The sequence below is a fragment of the Dermacentor andersoni genome, chromosome 3 (genome assembly GCF_023375885.2).
Source record: "Dermacentor andersoni chromosome 3, qqDerAnde1_hic_scaffold, whole genome shotgun sequence".
In the NCBI taxonomy this organism is placed as follows: domain Eukaryota; kingdom Metazoa; phylum Arthropoda; class Arachnida; order Ixodida; family Ixodidae; genus Dermacentor; species Dermacentor andersoni.
Genome location: NC_092816.1, coordinates 8,200,508 through 8,218,494, shown reverse-complemented (window position 1 = coordinate 8,218,494; position 17,987 = coordinate 8,200,508). Strand labels below are relative to the sequence as shown.

General features: G+C 43.9%; 1 protein-coding gene across 3 annotated transcripts in view; it reads left to right on the top strand.

Moving 5' to 3' along the window:
- Positions 1-17,987, top strand: part of mTor (serine/threonine-protein kinase Tor) — a 388,261-nt gene that overhangs the window by 203,066 nt on the left and 167,208 nt on the right. For all 3 annotated transcript variants that reach the window (XM_072287059.1, XM_072287057.1, XM_072287058.1), the window contains 2 exons: positions 11,231-11,373; positions 12,591-12,753. In XM_072287059.1, the coding sequence (XP_072143160.1) occupies positions 11,231-11,373; positions 12,591-12,753 (306 nt within the window). The remainder of the gene's footprint in view (positions 1-11,230; positions 11,374-12,590; positions 12,754-17,987) is intronic.

The following is a 17,987-nucleotide window of genomic DNA, read 5'->3' as shown; positions in this document are numbered from 1 at the left end:
ATTACCCTTCACAACGACGCGGGTGGTTGAAAGGTTTAATTTTCGCTCGACTTCACGCCGCCCGCGTTTTCGCGTTTCACATTACTTTTGTCATCGCATAGTGCTGCGCTGGTTTTTCTGGCTCGTGAGACTCGCACAAACTGCAACTAGCGAAGAATTCAACTTCCATGTGATGTCGCGGGATGTTTGAACGGTCTATCTATATAGTTGTTCTGTGGGTCTATGCCACTTGACCAAAAAGCAGCTGCAGCGGCGAATCCACTGCTTTGTCTTGGCTCGGTACCACCGTCTGTTGGGTGCCGTTTCACTCACCGACGGCAGCAAAGGGTGGTGATGGCGTATACAACGTCACCACTCATCCGGTTGGGCAGCTGGAAGTTTGAATTGCGGTAAAGGTATTTGGACCCTTAAGGTGCAATTTTCTCATAAGCTAAGTCTTTTCCTTGGCAGTATTCGGACCTTTAAGATACAGTTTTCTCTTAAACTAAGTTTCTTCCTTGGCTCGAAACAAATGTTGCAAGGTTCTGGAGCGGTGTTTAACAGTCCACATCGACTTAGTACTTGCCTTTAGTGTCCCTTTAATGTTATTGGTCGGTGTCAGGACTAAACGCCATTTTAACATTAAATTATTAAAGGAGAATAAAGGGGAGGGGACTATAGTTCTTGCTTTTTACAACCACATGAAGCCAAGAAGAGTGTTGTCTTTTGGAAGGCTGTCTTGTCATCCACCACTTTCATTTCCTTTTCTTTAAATGCAGTTAAACCTCAATATAATGAAGTTGGTAAAATCTGCAATTTCCTTCATATATCAAAACTTCGTTGTATTGAAATTCGACCTTTTATGCAAATAAGTATAGTCGCCGATTGATGTTTGTTATATGGAAAGGGGCCACAGAATTTTCCGCATTATCAGGCAGTAAAAAAAAAAGCAAGTGTGAATGAGAAAACAATTCGTTTTGATGAATTTGGGAGTCGGCGACAAATGATACGGTTTCATGCCATGTCAACGATATCTCCACATCGGCAGCATGAATTAAGTAATGCCACTTTGCCCCACGGCTTATAGCATCGCCCGCACTGTGACAAAGCTGTCATAAAAAGCGCGGGTAGCAAGGAGTGAATGTTTCACCTCTCGCTCCAGCGGGTCACCCAAACTTGAGATTACGCAACCTCCAATACTAAACGTGCAACAAGACGGCTTACATGATGCCACTCCATCTCGGCACACCCACTCTTTGCACATGCGGCAGATTACCTCTAAAGCAAGGTGTGCGGTGCGTATGTGCTCAGCTGCGCCTACATCCATGTGCAGCCAAGGCCGAGACATGTGCCAACTCACAGCTCACGCTCTGAGGCTCCATGTTAAAGTACACTATCTCCGGGACCAGCCCACTTTCCTCGGTACTCTCCTTGTAGCATGGTATGCAACTGACTTTATCATTGCCCAAGTCAATGATTCATTAAGATTTCTTGACGAGTGCAAACACCAACCTCATCTTAATGCACACCAACATGACATGACATAGCCATAGGTGTGTACGATTGCATAACATGCAGTCGCTGATGACGTCATTGTCTGTGTTTCTCTCGCTTACTCTCGTCCTCTACATATGTAGAAACCAACAATTGTCATGTCACAAACTTTAGCCAAACAGCTGCCATAGAAATCGTGCTGGTTCTGCCATATGATCATCTTCAAGGGGGAGACATGGTGCTGCTGTTGTCACAGACACGTATGCTCGTGACTCATGCACTCAAGTACTCAATTTACAAAAACATGTTGGTCCATCTGGTATCGCTTTGCAGAACCCCAAGCAATGCTAAATAGTAGCCAGGTACGTCCAAAATGGTTTACATAACATCGATTCCCACAGTGCATGGGATCTGCACAATTTTTCTTAAATGATAATAAAGATAGAATAGCTTTTCTCTTGAAATGAGCATTCATGTATGAGGGGTGGCAGCTGTGCCCTGAAGAATTATTGTTGTGAATAATCTGAGTACATACGCTACCATGCTGGGTTCTGTTCATTCTGTCTTTAGCACTTTGGTGGTTAGGGCCCCAAATTGCAGCTCCATAAAGGACAAAAGGTTGTAAAGGGTGCAGCCTTGCTGCTACTCCTACTCCAAAGCATGCATCAACAGCACTGCAGAAATTGAAAAAAAAAAAATCCAGCATTGAATCGCTTATAATGGAACTGAAAAAACAACCGGCACTTCAAACAGCTTCAGCACATTCCACACGGCACGCAGGCCACTTTTATATCCGACATGGGGGTTGGCGCCTACATGTGCGAAAGTTTTGTCGTTGGCTATTGCATTGGCACATGGCCTGGGCAAAAAGCTTACAAGGTCTAATTAGCATTTCGTGGATGTCAGTGTTGATGTGTTCAGGAGCTTTCTCCAGTTTTTATAACAAAAAAATCGAATCCTTTTAAAAACAATCCTTTCCTTAATTTTTCTTTTTTTTTTCAAATCTATACATCAGGATTAGTAGGTTGCCATATTTCATCTAATTATATTTCTTGATATCAGTCAAGGTGTTAGGTGCTTCTTAGTAAATGTTAAATGCTTTGTTTCTTTATAAAATTTAATTTCATGGCCCATCTCTTACAGCAACTTCAAATGGCTTTCAATGCACCTTTTCAGTTGTTTCTGTTGTCTTATCTAAGTTATGCACAAATAAGATAAGGAGGTCACAGTAATACTTGAATGGATCAACATTGGGTGAACAAGGTGTAGGGTCTTATATGTACTCTTGGGACAAAGGAATGACAACACAGTAGTGCAGACAATCATAGGGCATTTATTGCACCTTTCATACACCAATACCAACTAGCCAAATTACTACCAATAGAACATGCCGATGGGTGCGTATGAATCGAGGGCGTCCGACTCAGCACGACAAGATATCAAGCGTATATGTTTGCTTCCATGCTGGGCACCAACGCCTAATCGTTTGCCTGTCCAGTCACGCGAATAGTGGCGCGTTCGAACAGTTGAGTTCGTCCGTCCCGGTGCCCCATTCCGAAGCCTCGCAAGATGGCCCTGCAGAGCGTGCAGAGAGGTGCGCGCCAAGTCCATGCACTCTGCCAACCCAAAGCCAAAGCGGAAGAAGCTACTCCCTTTTGCGCCCAGCTAACCTTGCCTTTAGGTGGCATTAACAGCGCAACACGCGTGCCATCTCTCATGCTATTCTGCAACGACACCGACTGCCGGCAGCGCTTAGCTACGTGGTGAAGCCGGATTACAGGAGATTCAAGAGCCATGCAGGGAAAACAACACAAGGGGGTGCAAGAGAAGAGAGGTGCAATTTATTTTCTCGCATTCAAATTCGTTTTTTATCATTGCCCAATAATTAAAAAAATTGTATGGCCCCTTCAGTGTAAGAAAAATTTGTTGGTGACTTCTTAATTGCATAAAAGATAAAATTTCAATATACAGTAAAAAAAGCTCGTTAAACCGTAGTTGGCCGGAGCTCGGAAAAAGTACATACTAAGTGGTAGTACTGCTTAACCAAAATAGTGTGAGATTGCTTACTTACCTGTCAGAAATGGAACTCGGAGAGAGTACGATGAAAGGGCAAAAAACGTGCACTGTTTATTTACTTTGCGCGACAAAAGTCTTATTTTCATTTGATGCCGCGGTGGCCTAGCATTGATGACGGTGGCCTCAAACTCGCTCAAGCTATCAGCCAGCTTTTCTGCCAGCCCCTCTTCTCGGCAAACACCAGCATGAGGCTAACGTAACGGGCAACATCTGTCACTCTCAGGCCTTAATCACCCGTGCTGTTGCTTTCCGTCTCATCCTCATCACTATCGTTAGGCGACACTTCTGCAATAACAGAGGCAACGATGGCAAAGAGTCGAACCTCATAGCCAACGTATTTTCATGGTTGCAGCAGCATTGCCAACCAACTTCTCCTTCGCATTCCAAATGCCACACACCATAGTCTATAGTATATCCCTCTCATGTACCGGTGCCGACTTCTTTGTGCCACGTTCGATAGCACAAAGATGTCCAATATTTCTTCTATGCTGAGCACCTGGTTTTTGTCCAAGTTTCGGCATGATGCAAGTCCTAGTTTCCACGATGCCACAACACAGGTCTCAATGCTCTCTGGCACAGCGCCGAAACGATGTTGATGTTAATGTGGCTTCACCCTTCCAAGCACTCTCTGCATTTGCACTTGTAGGTCGTTCTGATCTCTGAGGCTCATTGTTCTGCCGGGTCGACCTATTGCCATAATTGCGCAATGAAAAGAGGAAACACTACATGTTAACCAATACGTACACAATAAGCTGGTATGGTTTATATGGATACAAAATGCGTTATGTTCAATGGCCACTGTGTCGGGAATCTGACTTTGCTACGTTTAAAGTGAAATGACTATTTAAGCAGGTACAGTATGACAAGGATAAAAAAATTTGATATTACAGAGTAAAATTTCGAAATTACCAACTTCATTATATCGAGGTTTACATATGGTTGAACTTGAGCCTTTCTCTTGTCTGAAACAAGAAAGCAAAACAGTGGCTATGCCAAAGGTTTATGGCTTGTGCATCAACAATTGGCTAACTAGTTAAATGTTAACAGCCCCACCAACCTTGTGTGTCATTCAGGGACAGCAGGTGCTCAGATGCTGCATGAATAGAGAATCGCAGAATGCCACAGATATGACAAGAGTGCTGAATGATCACAGCAACAGTAACGCCATTTAACTGAAATTTTGAAGCCATTTTCACCAACACGTTCACTATGCTTAGGATTTGTTGACACTGGGACATTCCGTGTTAGAGTAGCACAGAGTTTCCTGCTGCCTCATTGCCACATTGTTCACATTGCATGCTCATCGCACTGCCAGAACTGCCAGCTCTTGAAGTACTGTGATAACAAAGAAAATGTGCCATATTTTACTTTCACTATGATCTTATGAGTATGCACCACTTTTTAGCACTTTAGCTTGCGTCAGGTCAGTGCATTTTTATTTTTAGCACCAGTTCATCCTTCATAACATTATACTTGTGCTTGGTATTGCGCTTGTCATACAGAACTGGGTAATTTCTGCTACGATCACGAAAGCCAAACCTGGTCCGTCCAGCAGGTCTCGGCGGCTCTTGAAGGACAAAGGCCGAGCGAAACCGACGGAACGTTGCCCCTCAGGGCGACCGACCGCGGGAGTAACACGCGCTGGAGTTGAGTAGAGACCACCCGCTGAGAAGACGTCAGGGCCCGCGTCACGGCGCCATTTTGTCATGGTGTCGTTCTGCAGGCGACTACATGAAGTTGTCTCTCTCTCTCTGTCTCTCACAGTCTATACTAACATCTCCGCTGTCATGGCAGTCGACACAGCCTTTTGATACGACAGCAAGATGCCAAGTTCGAACACTGTCAGTGCCATCCAAAGAGTGCTGCAAAGGAAGACTCACTCACTGGCTCGCATTGTGATTGGTCTGTGGCAAAAGATTCTGATGGCAGTAGCAGAAACTTGTCTGGTCTGGAAACGAATGGTGTGGAGAGGGCCTTTTCAGTGTAATTTGCTGCCACCAGATGAGTTTCTGCACCACTGTAGATGCCAGATCTGTCAGTGTGAACGAGCCTTTACTTCCTTAGTTTCCCATCACATCAATGCTTCAAATATGGTCAAACCTCGTTATAACAAAGTTGTACTTGCCGAAAAAAACTTCGTTAAATCGTGAATTTCATTAATTCAGGGTTTTGAAGCTTCAGTGGTAAAAACAATTTTACTAATTTCCAAAGCATTCCTGATGGATAGTAGCTTGTTAGTAAGCACTTATAAACGAATCACAAGATTGGGCCATAATAGTGCAAATTGCGCGAAAAGCAAAGCACTGACGTGGCTCCCAGGATGCGAGATTTGCATGTGTTGCGTCACACGGCACCATAAATTTTGATGCCATGCCATATCATACTTTGTGCTCGCAGCCACCGCCCAGAAATTAAAAACAAAATTGTGAAATCATGCGAATATTCATTCTGTGCAAGAAAATACAAACAGGAAGAAAGGTCAGAGTTTAGGCAGAAATGTGGAGCATTGATTGCAAGTTGCAATAGCAGAGAGACAACTACATGAACTGAGGTTTGTAGTTTTATCGCTGTCACGAGCTCTCAGGCAAACAATCGCAGAGCTCACTCAATCACCATGACCTCTTTCACAATGCGAGCAAATGCTTCGCACCATATCTCGGAAACTTGAGATTACGCCACCACCAACATTAGATGCACCAGACCCCAATGTGCACCAAGGCACCAGCTGTCCTGGCTCATCCTTCGCACTTGCAGGGAGAGATTACCTCTAAGATGCGGCTCATGGTCCACGCATGGACGTGCTTAATTAGGAGACATGCACGCTAAGAGGAGAGAGTAGATAAGCATGCGTTTCTGCCCCTCTACCCCCCAGCTTATCTTTAATCACATTTTTGCGTGTTCTTCCCTCCACATCCCTCTTGTGTAGAAGGAATTGTCAGCTCTTGAGCGCTACAAGCTGCGGCACGCCCCACGGCTTTTGCAAGTTGTTTACCAACGCGGCAAATGCCACAGCGGTGTTCCCTGCCTACCACATGCCGGCGCATGCACTTTGATTGAATTTTTGCCACTCAAAGTTTTCATGCAGAAGGACGCCTAACTTTTGCCTCGCCCAGCATTTTTATAGTCTTTTGCTAAACTTAATAGCCATACAGGCTCCAAGTACATGCTTGAAATGGCCAAAAACATTGTTAAATCGAAACCGTGTCATGAAATTACTTCATTGTCATGAAAAGAATGCACGGTATTCAGTGAAATATTGTTGAAATGAAAACATTGCATTGTGAATTTCGTTAAATCAACATTCATTATATCAAGGTTTTGACTACATTTATAAAACCTTTGTACAACTGTTGACTTCAGAGGCATAGAAAGCATACGTGAGCTGAAATCAAGCTGGAATGTATAAGTGCTGGCACATGCTGTTAACACAGGAGGCGATGATTACATAGTGGTTTGCTAAGAGAAATTTATGTTTTATAGAAGAGCCAGAGGAGAAGCCTTATGAAAAATGTAGAGCTACGGTCTGAAGGGCATCGTGTCCTTTGGGCTTCTTGTTCTCGTCGTGCGTCCTTTTAGTGCTAATTAAATGCAGGTCAATTCTGGAATACCCCTTGAGCCCTCTGTAGCATAAATCTAACCCTCATAAATACCCCTTCTTGTGCACGTTGACAACCACTTTTCAAGTTTTCGTCAGTTTGGTATCCGGTTTTTCATTAGCCAGAACTCTGGGTAAAAATGCATTGGAATGCTGTATTTTCTGGCTTACATGCTTTATGAATCCTGGAACATTCTATTCATTGGGAAAAGTTATTGTTACCATAGTATTGAGTCAAATTCATTGGTGCTATTGTTGTATGGTGATTTTATTCGGCAGATGATAATACAGCGGGTCATGTTACATGACGCCAGTGGCATAGCCAGAAATTTATTTCAGGGAAGGGCGGCGGGGTCTCTGCCAACAATTGCCACTCCTCCCCCACCTTTGGCTCTCTCTCTCTCTGTCTGTCTGTCTGCCTGTCTGTCAGTCCGTCTGTGTGCGCGTGTGTGTGTGGGGGGGGGGGGGGGATGTACACCAAGCAAAGACAAACTCCTAGCGCTCTCCGGACAAAAATTCTTTAAAGGGACACTAAAGGCAAATACTAAGTCAAACTAAAGTGATAGATTAGTGCTCAAGAATCTCTAAGGCATCCATATTATCATGAACAGAGTCTTAATAATCGAGAAATTGAGGTAAATGCAAGGACATGATTAGAGACTCTTCCGGGACATTCAAGCACTTGCCCGATGACAAAAGCACTCATCAGTTAAATTCTGTCACTAGTACTCAACTACTCATAGCAAAAAATATCCTTATGTTGTCTTATAAGATGAAATAAAATTCAACTTGTCCAATCCCATGTCATGTTTAGATGAAAAAAACTCATTGAAATTTTTGTTGACATCGCGGGCGGTCGAAAGGTTTCGTTTTCGCTCCACTCTGTGCCGCCCACACTTTCGCGTTTTAATACTTTCTTGATCATGTAGTGCTATGCTGGTTTTGCTGGCTCGTGAAACTCGCACAAACTGCAAGTAGCAGAGAATTCAACTACCATGTGATGTCGCAGGATGCCCAAACAATCTACGCCACTTAACGAAAAAGCAGCTGCAGCGGCGAATCCCCCACTCTGTCTTGGCTCGGTTATGGTGACAACTTTTAGCCACCATAGCTTGGTGCCGCCGTCTGTCGGGCACTGTCTTACTCACGATGATGGCTTATGCAATGTCACCATTCCCCCGGTTGGGTCACAGGAAATTTTAATTACGAAAAAGGTCTTTGGATCCTTCAAATGCAATTTTCTCGTAAACTAAGTCATTTCTTGGCATGAAACAAGCGCTGCGAGGTTACTGGAATGGTATTGAAACAGTCCACATTGACTTAGTATTTGCCTTTAGTGTCCTTTTAAACAATAAGGATGCACATTTTTGCATTGTCGAAACAACACTTTGCTTAACTTCTGACAAAGGTTTTTCACTACTAAAGCGTGTAGCCACTTCGCATCAAATTATTTTATCATCCTTATGCTATTTTTAAAAATGATGATATTAAAAAAAAACTCAAATTTCATTTACGAATTGATGCATTTATATAACCCAAGTCGATGACCTGCTGGTACATGACTTGGAAAAACTAACAGCGCTAGAAATGGGGCCAAACAAAAACAAGACTGTGCACTATCGTGTGTCTTGTCTACAGGCCACACTTGTTGCAGCCCACGTAACAGTAGAGATCAAGGTTGTTTTCTAGCCCGACCTTCTAGTGAGTGGTAGGGCCGTGGCTACGTACGAGAGAGAGAGAGAGAGGGCGGGCACTATTTTGCAGGTTTCCTAGCACTCAGTCGCGCTTTCGGCATTGTTGCCAGGCTATATCATTCTAGATTTTAAAAATACAGGAAGGAAGCTTTGTGCTAGAACTTCGATTGTATCATATGGTGCAAGTCTCACTCACTTTTGGTGACCTGCTGTCTGACTTGTTTGAAGGAATGTTTGGAAGTAACTTGCGATCATGGTATTGTAGTCATGACACGACACATATTGTTATTTGATCACACTGAGGAACTAATGAGGCAGGCAGTCCGAAGCATGGCTACGTCCTGTTGAGAAGCCTTTGTGAAGATTACGGCATCCATTGTTCGCAGTAAAATAAGGGCCAGCTGGGAGCTCCGAGAGATTTGAAAGCGTTGTGTCTCCTGACACCTGTTTATTCTGAATATTGTTGAGACATTTACCTAGGATGGGTTCTCCAGAGCAAGCAGCACATGTTACGACGAGGTAGGTGAGCCTCAGCTAGGAAATTGGCCACGGCCGTCTGGCATTGAGCCATCGGGCAATGACGAGACACTCTCCTTATGTCCATAATTATCTGCTAACTTCGTTCTTGACGCTTTTTATGTGTGTCCTTCCCCCTCGTCTTTTCCATCACCCCTTTCCCCTTCTTAAGTTTCTTTTTCATTTTTCACTGTCACACTCTTCAACATTCACCGGGTTGTTCAAGGGCATAGCAGCCCCGAACATGCCTATATTTCTGTTTTTGCCTACCTGCCCTCCCACTTATTTGTTGTGGCAGTTTCTTAGCTTCCCTTGCCCAGCACTTCCGTCCTTCATATATTTTGCCGTGCACAAATCAGCATTCTGTAGGTCTCTTGCCCCCTTTCCTACCCTGTTTTCATTCTTAACAATGTACTCAAACTAGCCCAAGAGCAAGCACTTCTCAATTTTATTATCATAATTATTGAAGTCAAATACAAGGGAAAGAAAAAGAAGAAAGAAGATGGGGGTACTTATGCATTTCCTAGACGTGCAACTCGCAACGTTTTCGGTATGCCTTTCTTCCGCGCAGCATGGTCAACGATTCTGTCAAATACCAGAAGTGCGAAGCTCTTTGATGGCACAAAGTCCTGGTTGGGAGCAACAAAGTATCCAAGTTTTATGCAAGCACCCATCCCACCTTTATCTGTGTGTAGAATTTTAGTGCTGATCCCCCCTCAGCAGATATGGTTAAAGGGACTGACAACTGGCCAGAATGTGTTGAGATGTTATGGAAATGAAATGACCATGATTTATAGTAATGGAATCAAGCATAGTTGTTTGCGATTTAAGTAGGAATTATAATTTTAAATTGCCAAAGGAAGTCCCAAAAACCAGCAAGTGGCAAGACCTGGCTGTGAAATCTTGGTACTTCGGATGTATTCTATGAGATTACTGTACGTAAGTCGACTGTTATAAAGTACATCATAATTATCTATTAAAATTGCAGTTGGTATATTATTAGACACTTGCGCATTACTCTATGCTTTGGAAATCAAAAACGTACGTGTAGCTAGGGCAACACGCTGAACTCCGTATTGCGTGTAAAGGCGTAATTTCATTTTCGATCCGATTGGTTTTGTTTAAATACCATAGCAGTCCGACAGAAAACCACTAAAACATGTAGCTATTATCTTTAACAATTCGGAAAACATGAATTGCAGCAACATCGACTTTATAAACAATATAATACTTTGTCATAGCTACAGCCGCACTTGTCGTCTGCCTCCCACTAATGCTGGCGTATAATCACTATCACGCTCACCTATCACCATTTTCAGCATGCTTCCAGTGAACAACTACATTCTCACTACAGAAAGAAAAATTATGATAAAAAATTTTCCACTGTGTTTTCTGTATGAGCACTTCATGATTAGACACTCTGACCGGTAAGCTTTCCATTGCACTAAAAAAAAATTGGTATCATGAAAATAAGTTGTCAACCCCTTTAACACGACCCAGAATGAGGCAGAGGCACGCCATGAGCGGAGCCGCAATGTTCTGTGCATGGGAGAAGGGATCGCCCCCACGACAACCCCATCTTTCGGACCGCCACTAGCCCTCACCTTGCTTTCACATTCAAGCTTTCCCTTTCATCCATGTCTCTCTTTTGAAGCCGACCTCATGAAACATAATGTTCTGTGGGGAACGGGGAAAGGGGTAGGAGGTTCGTCCGAAAATTTCAGGAGGGGGAGTTGACAAGCCTGGCTACACCAATGCATGACGCAGTATATTTGTATAAAGCTGCTTTCTCATATTTAACCATAAACAGTTTTTATGAGTGTCTTTGAATTCTTTTGGGTGCCTCACAATATTATGTCTCTCTATTGTTCTCCAGCTATGGACACCAGCCAAAAGAGTTTCCAAGGATGACTGGTTAGAATGGCTGAGGAGGTTAAGCATTGAGCTTCTGAAAGCCTCACCATCTCCAGCCCTTCGCTCCTGTTGGTCCCTGGCTCACAGTTACAACCAGCTCCCCAAGTGAGAGCAGTTGGCACACTTTTTGCCCACGTTTACAAGCATTCAACCATACTTAATGGTATCGTAAAAGTTTACACAAACATGATCGGTCGCAGGAATACAGGAGCAATTTGTTTTTTACCTGAAGAGAGCATACTATTTTTTTTTTTTAATGGTATGCCTTGTATTTTATATATGTGTCCAACTTCCTAATGTGCCATCATTATGCGATTTAAAAGTAAGTAAATCTGTATTTGCCCTGAAAAACAGGCATGCTTGCTGCCATATGTGATGACCATGGTATACCTGCCAACACTCCATAATTTTCCAGAAAGTATATATTTGGGCTTATGTTACAATTTCACTAATGTTGCATCAGATTTATAAAAAATAAGCTCTCTTCCTGAAAAAGTTTCACTCGTTGGTGTCCAACTTTTTTATTGAAATACTTCTGGTAAGGAAAGGATGCAAAAATGGTACTTGCTTCAAGAAAATTTGTAATCGAACAAGTTCCTGAAGCAGACAATATCAACAGCAGAAAAGTTGCAGAAGAAGTCACTGTGATCTATAAACAATGTGTTGCTTATCAGTCTTTGCATTTCCAAGTTTGCTGTTGCTTGTTTGCTGCATCTAATGTAAATCATTGTTAATCAAGTGCATATGTAATGTACTTCAAAAAATGTGGGCTCAAGCTTGCAATAAAAAATGGGCACTACTATTCTCCTCGTTCTCATATCAGTGGGACTTTTACGAATGGTATAGTTCACAGGTTGGCAGATATGCCATGGGGTTTGGCTCATTGTAGAGTAACACTGTTCAAAGGTGAAGCCAACTTTTGACATTGGCTTACACTCTCTCACTCTTCTACTGTCTCAGTCCAGAATGAATTATGAGTTTGCCAAGGTAGCCCTCATTAGAAAAATCCACAGCGAAATCTAGAACCCTTTTCTTTGGCCTCTTTCGCAGACTTAAGTGCCATCTTCCAATGTGAAGTATCGCATATTTCTAATGCCACTCATTAATTAGCTTGGATGAATTATAGTGCTAATGCTTATCAACCATTACAGGCCTCGTCAGCTAACTTTTGTTTTGTGGTTTTGTTTGTTTTGCTCTCATCATTCTTTGCCCTGTCGCAAAACTGTCATGTAAGCTTTCTTTACCAATACTCAGTATTGGGGTACAAGAATCTGACCTCCCACCTTTTATTTTATCCCAAACTTCATTGTTGCTCTGCTCAGGGACCTGTTCAACGCTGCTTTCTTGTCCTGTTGGGTGTGTCTCGGTGAGAACGACCAGAAGGAGATAATAGAGAATTTTCAGAAGGCCCTGATGGACCAGGATATTCCTGAGATCACCCAGACTTTGCTCAACTTGGCCGAGTTCATGGAGCACTGTGAGAAAGTAAGCGCACAGGGGTCTCATATGAGTTGTATCCGAAAGGCAACTGCAGCAAAATTCTGCATCCCATAAAAAGACTAGTTTAAGAGAGTGCAGGTATAAAGCCGCCTTTGTGCAGAACACTGTTTTACGTACAACTGCATGCATTGCAAAAGGCATAATTGAAAAAAATAAATAAAAGAAACCTAACTGAAAATGATGCAACATTTAGAATGTTGAGAACCAGCACTGATCGTTGGCATGACCTCGGAAATTATGTGTTGCCTGGGGCATGTTAAAATTCTCAGAGGCCATGCTCAGTCTGGGATTTGCCACATATCCACTAACCGCTAGGTGCGCACCTCATCTGCCTAGGTGCATTTAAAAGGCTTCTAATGATTGTGACGAGCATGTGATGCCCCCTCGGGCATAATGTTCGTTGGCCCGACAGGTGGCCCGCGAGGCTCGGTGGACCAACGAAGATTATGCCCGAGGGGGTGTCGCATGCTCATCACAATGAGAAAACTTAAAAATTACCAGCCCTGCAGCTCTGCCGAAATTGCTTTAATGCTATATGCTACTTGTATACAGTGCAGTCCACTTGTAGGGATACCACATATAATGATATACTGTATATACTCGTGTAAGATCCGCACTATTTTTTTCATCAAATTCTCTCAGGTGTGGGTTACGCACAAGTCAGACCTATAGCTACACATTAGCACACTGTAGTGCCACTGTGGTGTCAGATAATTTAAAAACTGGTGGCAGATATCAACATTTTATTTCACTATTTATGACCGCTTTCAAGCTAATCACTCTCAGACAAGCTCAGCTCATCAGCACTCTCACCACTGTCGGACAAGTTCGCTTCATCAGCGCATTCCTAAAGCTGATCATCCTCTGTACTGTCCATGGCATTTGATATCCCCATGACACTAAAGCTCTTTGCGGTGGTGTCCACTGACACAGGAAGCCACGCATCCAGAATCCAACTGTACACTTGCTGAAAAGACAATCACTTCACTCACCCTGTCAGAGTTGTTTCGTGGTTGACCATGGCCATCTACTCGGTGTAGCACTGCGAAAACTCTGCCTTGAATGGCCAGTTTATGCAAACATTGAGCGGTTGCAGCATGGTTGTCAAGCCACCAGCAATCACGGCCAAGTCCGTTCAGCGGTTGGCCAGCCTAGTCTTCACTCAGTCTGTTAACACCAGTTAGGTAGGTAGGTAGTTAGGTAGTTGGCACTTAAGAGTGCCAACTTATGCATTAAGGCTATGAGAAAAAAAAACATACAGTCGAACCTCGATATACCGAACAGCACGATGATCGTGAAATAGTTCGATATAGCCAGAATTCTATATAAAAAAATTACGTAAAAAATGCGTCAAAAGCTTCTGCAAATCAATCAATGAACCAAGGGCGCGATCGGACATCGTTTATTGTAGTGCGAATTTGGTTGGGCCGCGCGCAATTGGCCTAGGTCGTGCCGACTACGTCTGCCGTGAGCGCGCGGCAGAAATCAACGTGCACTCCGAATGACAATCCCCGATCGTGCTCCAATCATGGCGCAGTAAATACTCACTTGAAGGCTTCACACAAAGTATTTATTTGGCTGAAAGTACTGCAGCAGTGTAGCCTGCTTCTTATTGGCAGCCGCGTGCTTAAACACGGAGTCCTCAACATAGTCTAAACGATCCTCAAGCGATAGGCCGGTGCCCTCTATCGCACTGCAGTAATGGTGTAGTATGGCCAAAGCAGTTACAGCCTCAGTTGAAGTTGGGAGCGGGGCAACATCAGCACCTCCAAAATCAACCTCGGCAGCGTCTTCATTTGGCCGCTACTTCTACTGCGACCTCCACATTCGTCAATCGAAGCATTTTGAAACACTGTCAGTAACAAAGTATTAAGTGGGGTCTGCCAAGGCATCTATGAGTGAGCACAGTGAGCACGCACATCATTGTGCGGGGTGTCTACCAACCGGGAAAACCGGGAATTCTCAGGGATTTTGAGTAGTCTGGAAAAACTCAGGGAAAACTTAGGGAATTTGTGCCTCTATCAGGGAAAATTAGCTGTAATGTTATTGAAAGGGTCGAAAGTCGCGGTAATGCTGGCTCGAGTAACAGACAGGAATTGTAACGAATCGTCTTTGGCGCCCTGTCGTGGGCTGGAGGAGTTGCCAGTGTACACTCAACGACCGACTTTCCGGATTCCCAATAATTTGGACGGCTTTGCGGCACCACCGCATACCCTATAGAGTCAATGTATCATAACGTCTGAAATTTCAGATGCAAAATCTTTTCGCCGTCCGATGTTCTGCCCGTCTTGCCATAACCGCAGGTCCCAAACGGCATTAATCAAAGCCACCACTGCTGCCATTTTGATTACCTCGCCGCCTGTAACCGGCGCTCTCGCACGCAGATCCGCTGGCAACCGTAGCCACCACTGCGGCAATGCTAGGCCTAGCTGCTTCGACGTTCGCTATTAAGCTTCTTGTCGTTCGGTGCCGTGTTTCTTCATTTCTCCGCTGTCAGCAACAATTTTGGCTTCGAAGCTCGGAAAGCACGGCGCATTGCATAATGCTGGTTCCCGAAAATCAGTTTCGCCTCAGTACAGTGTTGTGACGCGGTGAAGCGTAACAAGCGTAGGAAGGGGCAATTGTCCCGGGACACGGTATGTATTCCTTCATTTTACACGTGTGCACCCGCCCTCACCTGTCACAGTAGGAGCAGCGATATGCCTAATAAGTGCACCGACAGGCATTCAGAGCTTTTTCAGACGTGCCTGTGTCGATTTGAGCCCTTAAGGGCAGTAAAAGACACGGATTTATTTTTTCGGACTGCCTAATTTTTCGGAAGTTCTAGGGGATCCGGAAAATTGGACGTTGACTGTAAATTGACAAGAGTATTCTTCAAATGGTCCATGGGGTGAACACGCGATGAAAGGAGAAAGAGAACAGAAAAGATCGACGCACTGAGGAATGAACGGGGAATTAAGTATGCGACCACTTTTTTGAAGGAGCCTGAGCTCAAAAAACAAAGTGTTGGCTGACGCCGAGATGCAGGTGTCCCTCATCCAAACCAAAATAAACTCTTTAAAGCAGTGAAACACAACACTGAGGCGTCTTTCGCGAGCCTAGAGTATGTCAGGACAGTTGACGTTGACTTACGAGCTGTTGAGAATCTCAATTGTGACAAAGTTCGGGTCTCATACCACTGAGCTAGCTATCAGTTGATAGAAATAGCTCATATTCGAAAATATTTGCTTCTGTATGCATCTCCTTTTTATTTGTACTAGAGAATGTCCAACTTGATTTGCAATTTTTTTAGAAGACATTTTATTTGCTGTGCATTTTAATAACCCCTCCCTTGTATTCTTTCTTTGAATAACATAAACACTACTCCTTAGTATTCAAATTGGATTAAGTCGGTTTTCTTTAAATTTTTTTTTCATATGCTTACTAGAGAGTGACAGCATTGGCGATATGGTTTCAGCCCGTCTTGACGTAACACATAGTTCTGCATCACTCCGGGAATTTCGCAACGGCACTCAGGGAAAACCTGGAAAACTCGGGGAATTTGGAAATGTCAACTTGGTAGACACCCTGTTGTGGATGCAAACCGCCACTTCTCGTGAGGTGCGGCAAGTGCAGAGCACTGCACTGAGGTGGAGTCAGTGCAACAAATGCAATGCCAACGTTGTGCAATGCATCATTGACGTTGTCGAACTAGCCAAGCCGCCGCATGCATACGCAGCTACATTCAAATGGTGCCCTCGGCAGGATTGATGTGTGCAGCTATAGTGCGCAGCAGTCTGAAACGCCCATCGCGCCACTTCTATCTTCGAGGGTGTTGCAGGAAAGCTCACTGCCTGTCAACGGAGTGCACGTGGTCTGGGTTGGCAGACTTCGATATATCCATTTTACGTCCCACCCCATACAATATAAAAAATAAAAAATGCATGTGATTTTCCAGGCGCTATAGAAAGTGTTCGATATACGCAATAATTCGATATATCCGTGTTTGATATATCAATGTTTGACTGTATAATGATGTGTTATTCACCGCATATCAGTTATAATGATCAATATCTTGACTTCTGGATGGCATTTTTCGTGCAGAATAATCGTGAAATTGGCATTCTTAAGTTCCTTAAACAAATGATGGCGAGACAGGGCGATAAATTGGCCTATGCAAATTGGTACCTGCTCCCATTAACCGCGTCTTCCCCATGTGCCGATTGCGAAAGTCACAGAACATCGCTAGTTGGCGCAGCACGCCACAAGATGGGGCCTGCTACCTCACGTCCGCGACGCCAACGATGGAGCTACACGTGAGGAGAGAAAAAAAAAAAGAAAAGCAAGAAGTGATGTGGCACCCACCCTTTGCCCCCTTCTCAGCAAGCATGAAAATGCGCTACGGAAGCTGCAGCACACAGCCCAGTTGATAGGCTGCGCTGACAAAATGCAATGCTGTATTGCTTAAGACAAGCTGCAAATTTTGCAAGTCTCGAAGTCTGAGCTTACAAAGGAGCACCAGGATCATGACGGCTGCAACCAGGAGCCATGCCGATCAATGGGAAAGGTGGGCTTTGTGCGCCTGGGTGAAACCCCTGGAACCAGCACGGTGGAAGCCACTGATATTACCGAGCTCTGGAAGCATGTCGCTACTGACGATGGAACAGGTGGTGCTTCGATCGAGGAGTTTCTGAGTGCAGATAGTGATGCCTCGTTATGCTAAGAGATCTCTGACGGGGCGGTCATTGTCATGACAGACGGCAACGTTGTGCGACGAGGGCGACAAGATTGACAATGACCCATCTTTGACACTGAGCCTGATATTCATGCGAAGTGCACTGTCATCAATCAAGTCATTAATGCACGCTTAATTATTGCCACTAGTGTTAGCGCAGCAGTTGGACACCAAAGTTATGAACCTGAAACTCCCATAAAAGCTACTGCTGATTTCTATTTCAGCGTGCCTAATGGTTGATACACTGTTTAGACGTATACGTGAATGTTTTATTTTTCACAGGCTACATTACAGAATGTCTATTTTTTAGCGCAAGTGGCAAATTTGATTTCAGAGCTACAAAGGTATGTTCAACAGGTTTTTTTTACGGCAGTCCAGATATATAGCGATGATCGGTTATAACAATCAGATTTTTCGTTCTTCATGATATCGTTAAAAGTAGACTGAACTGTACAGTTAAACCCTCTATATGATGAACTTCAGTATAACGAAATTCTCGATATAA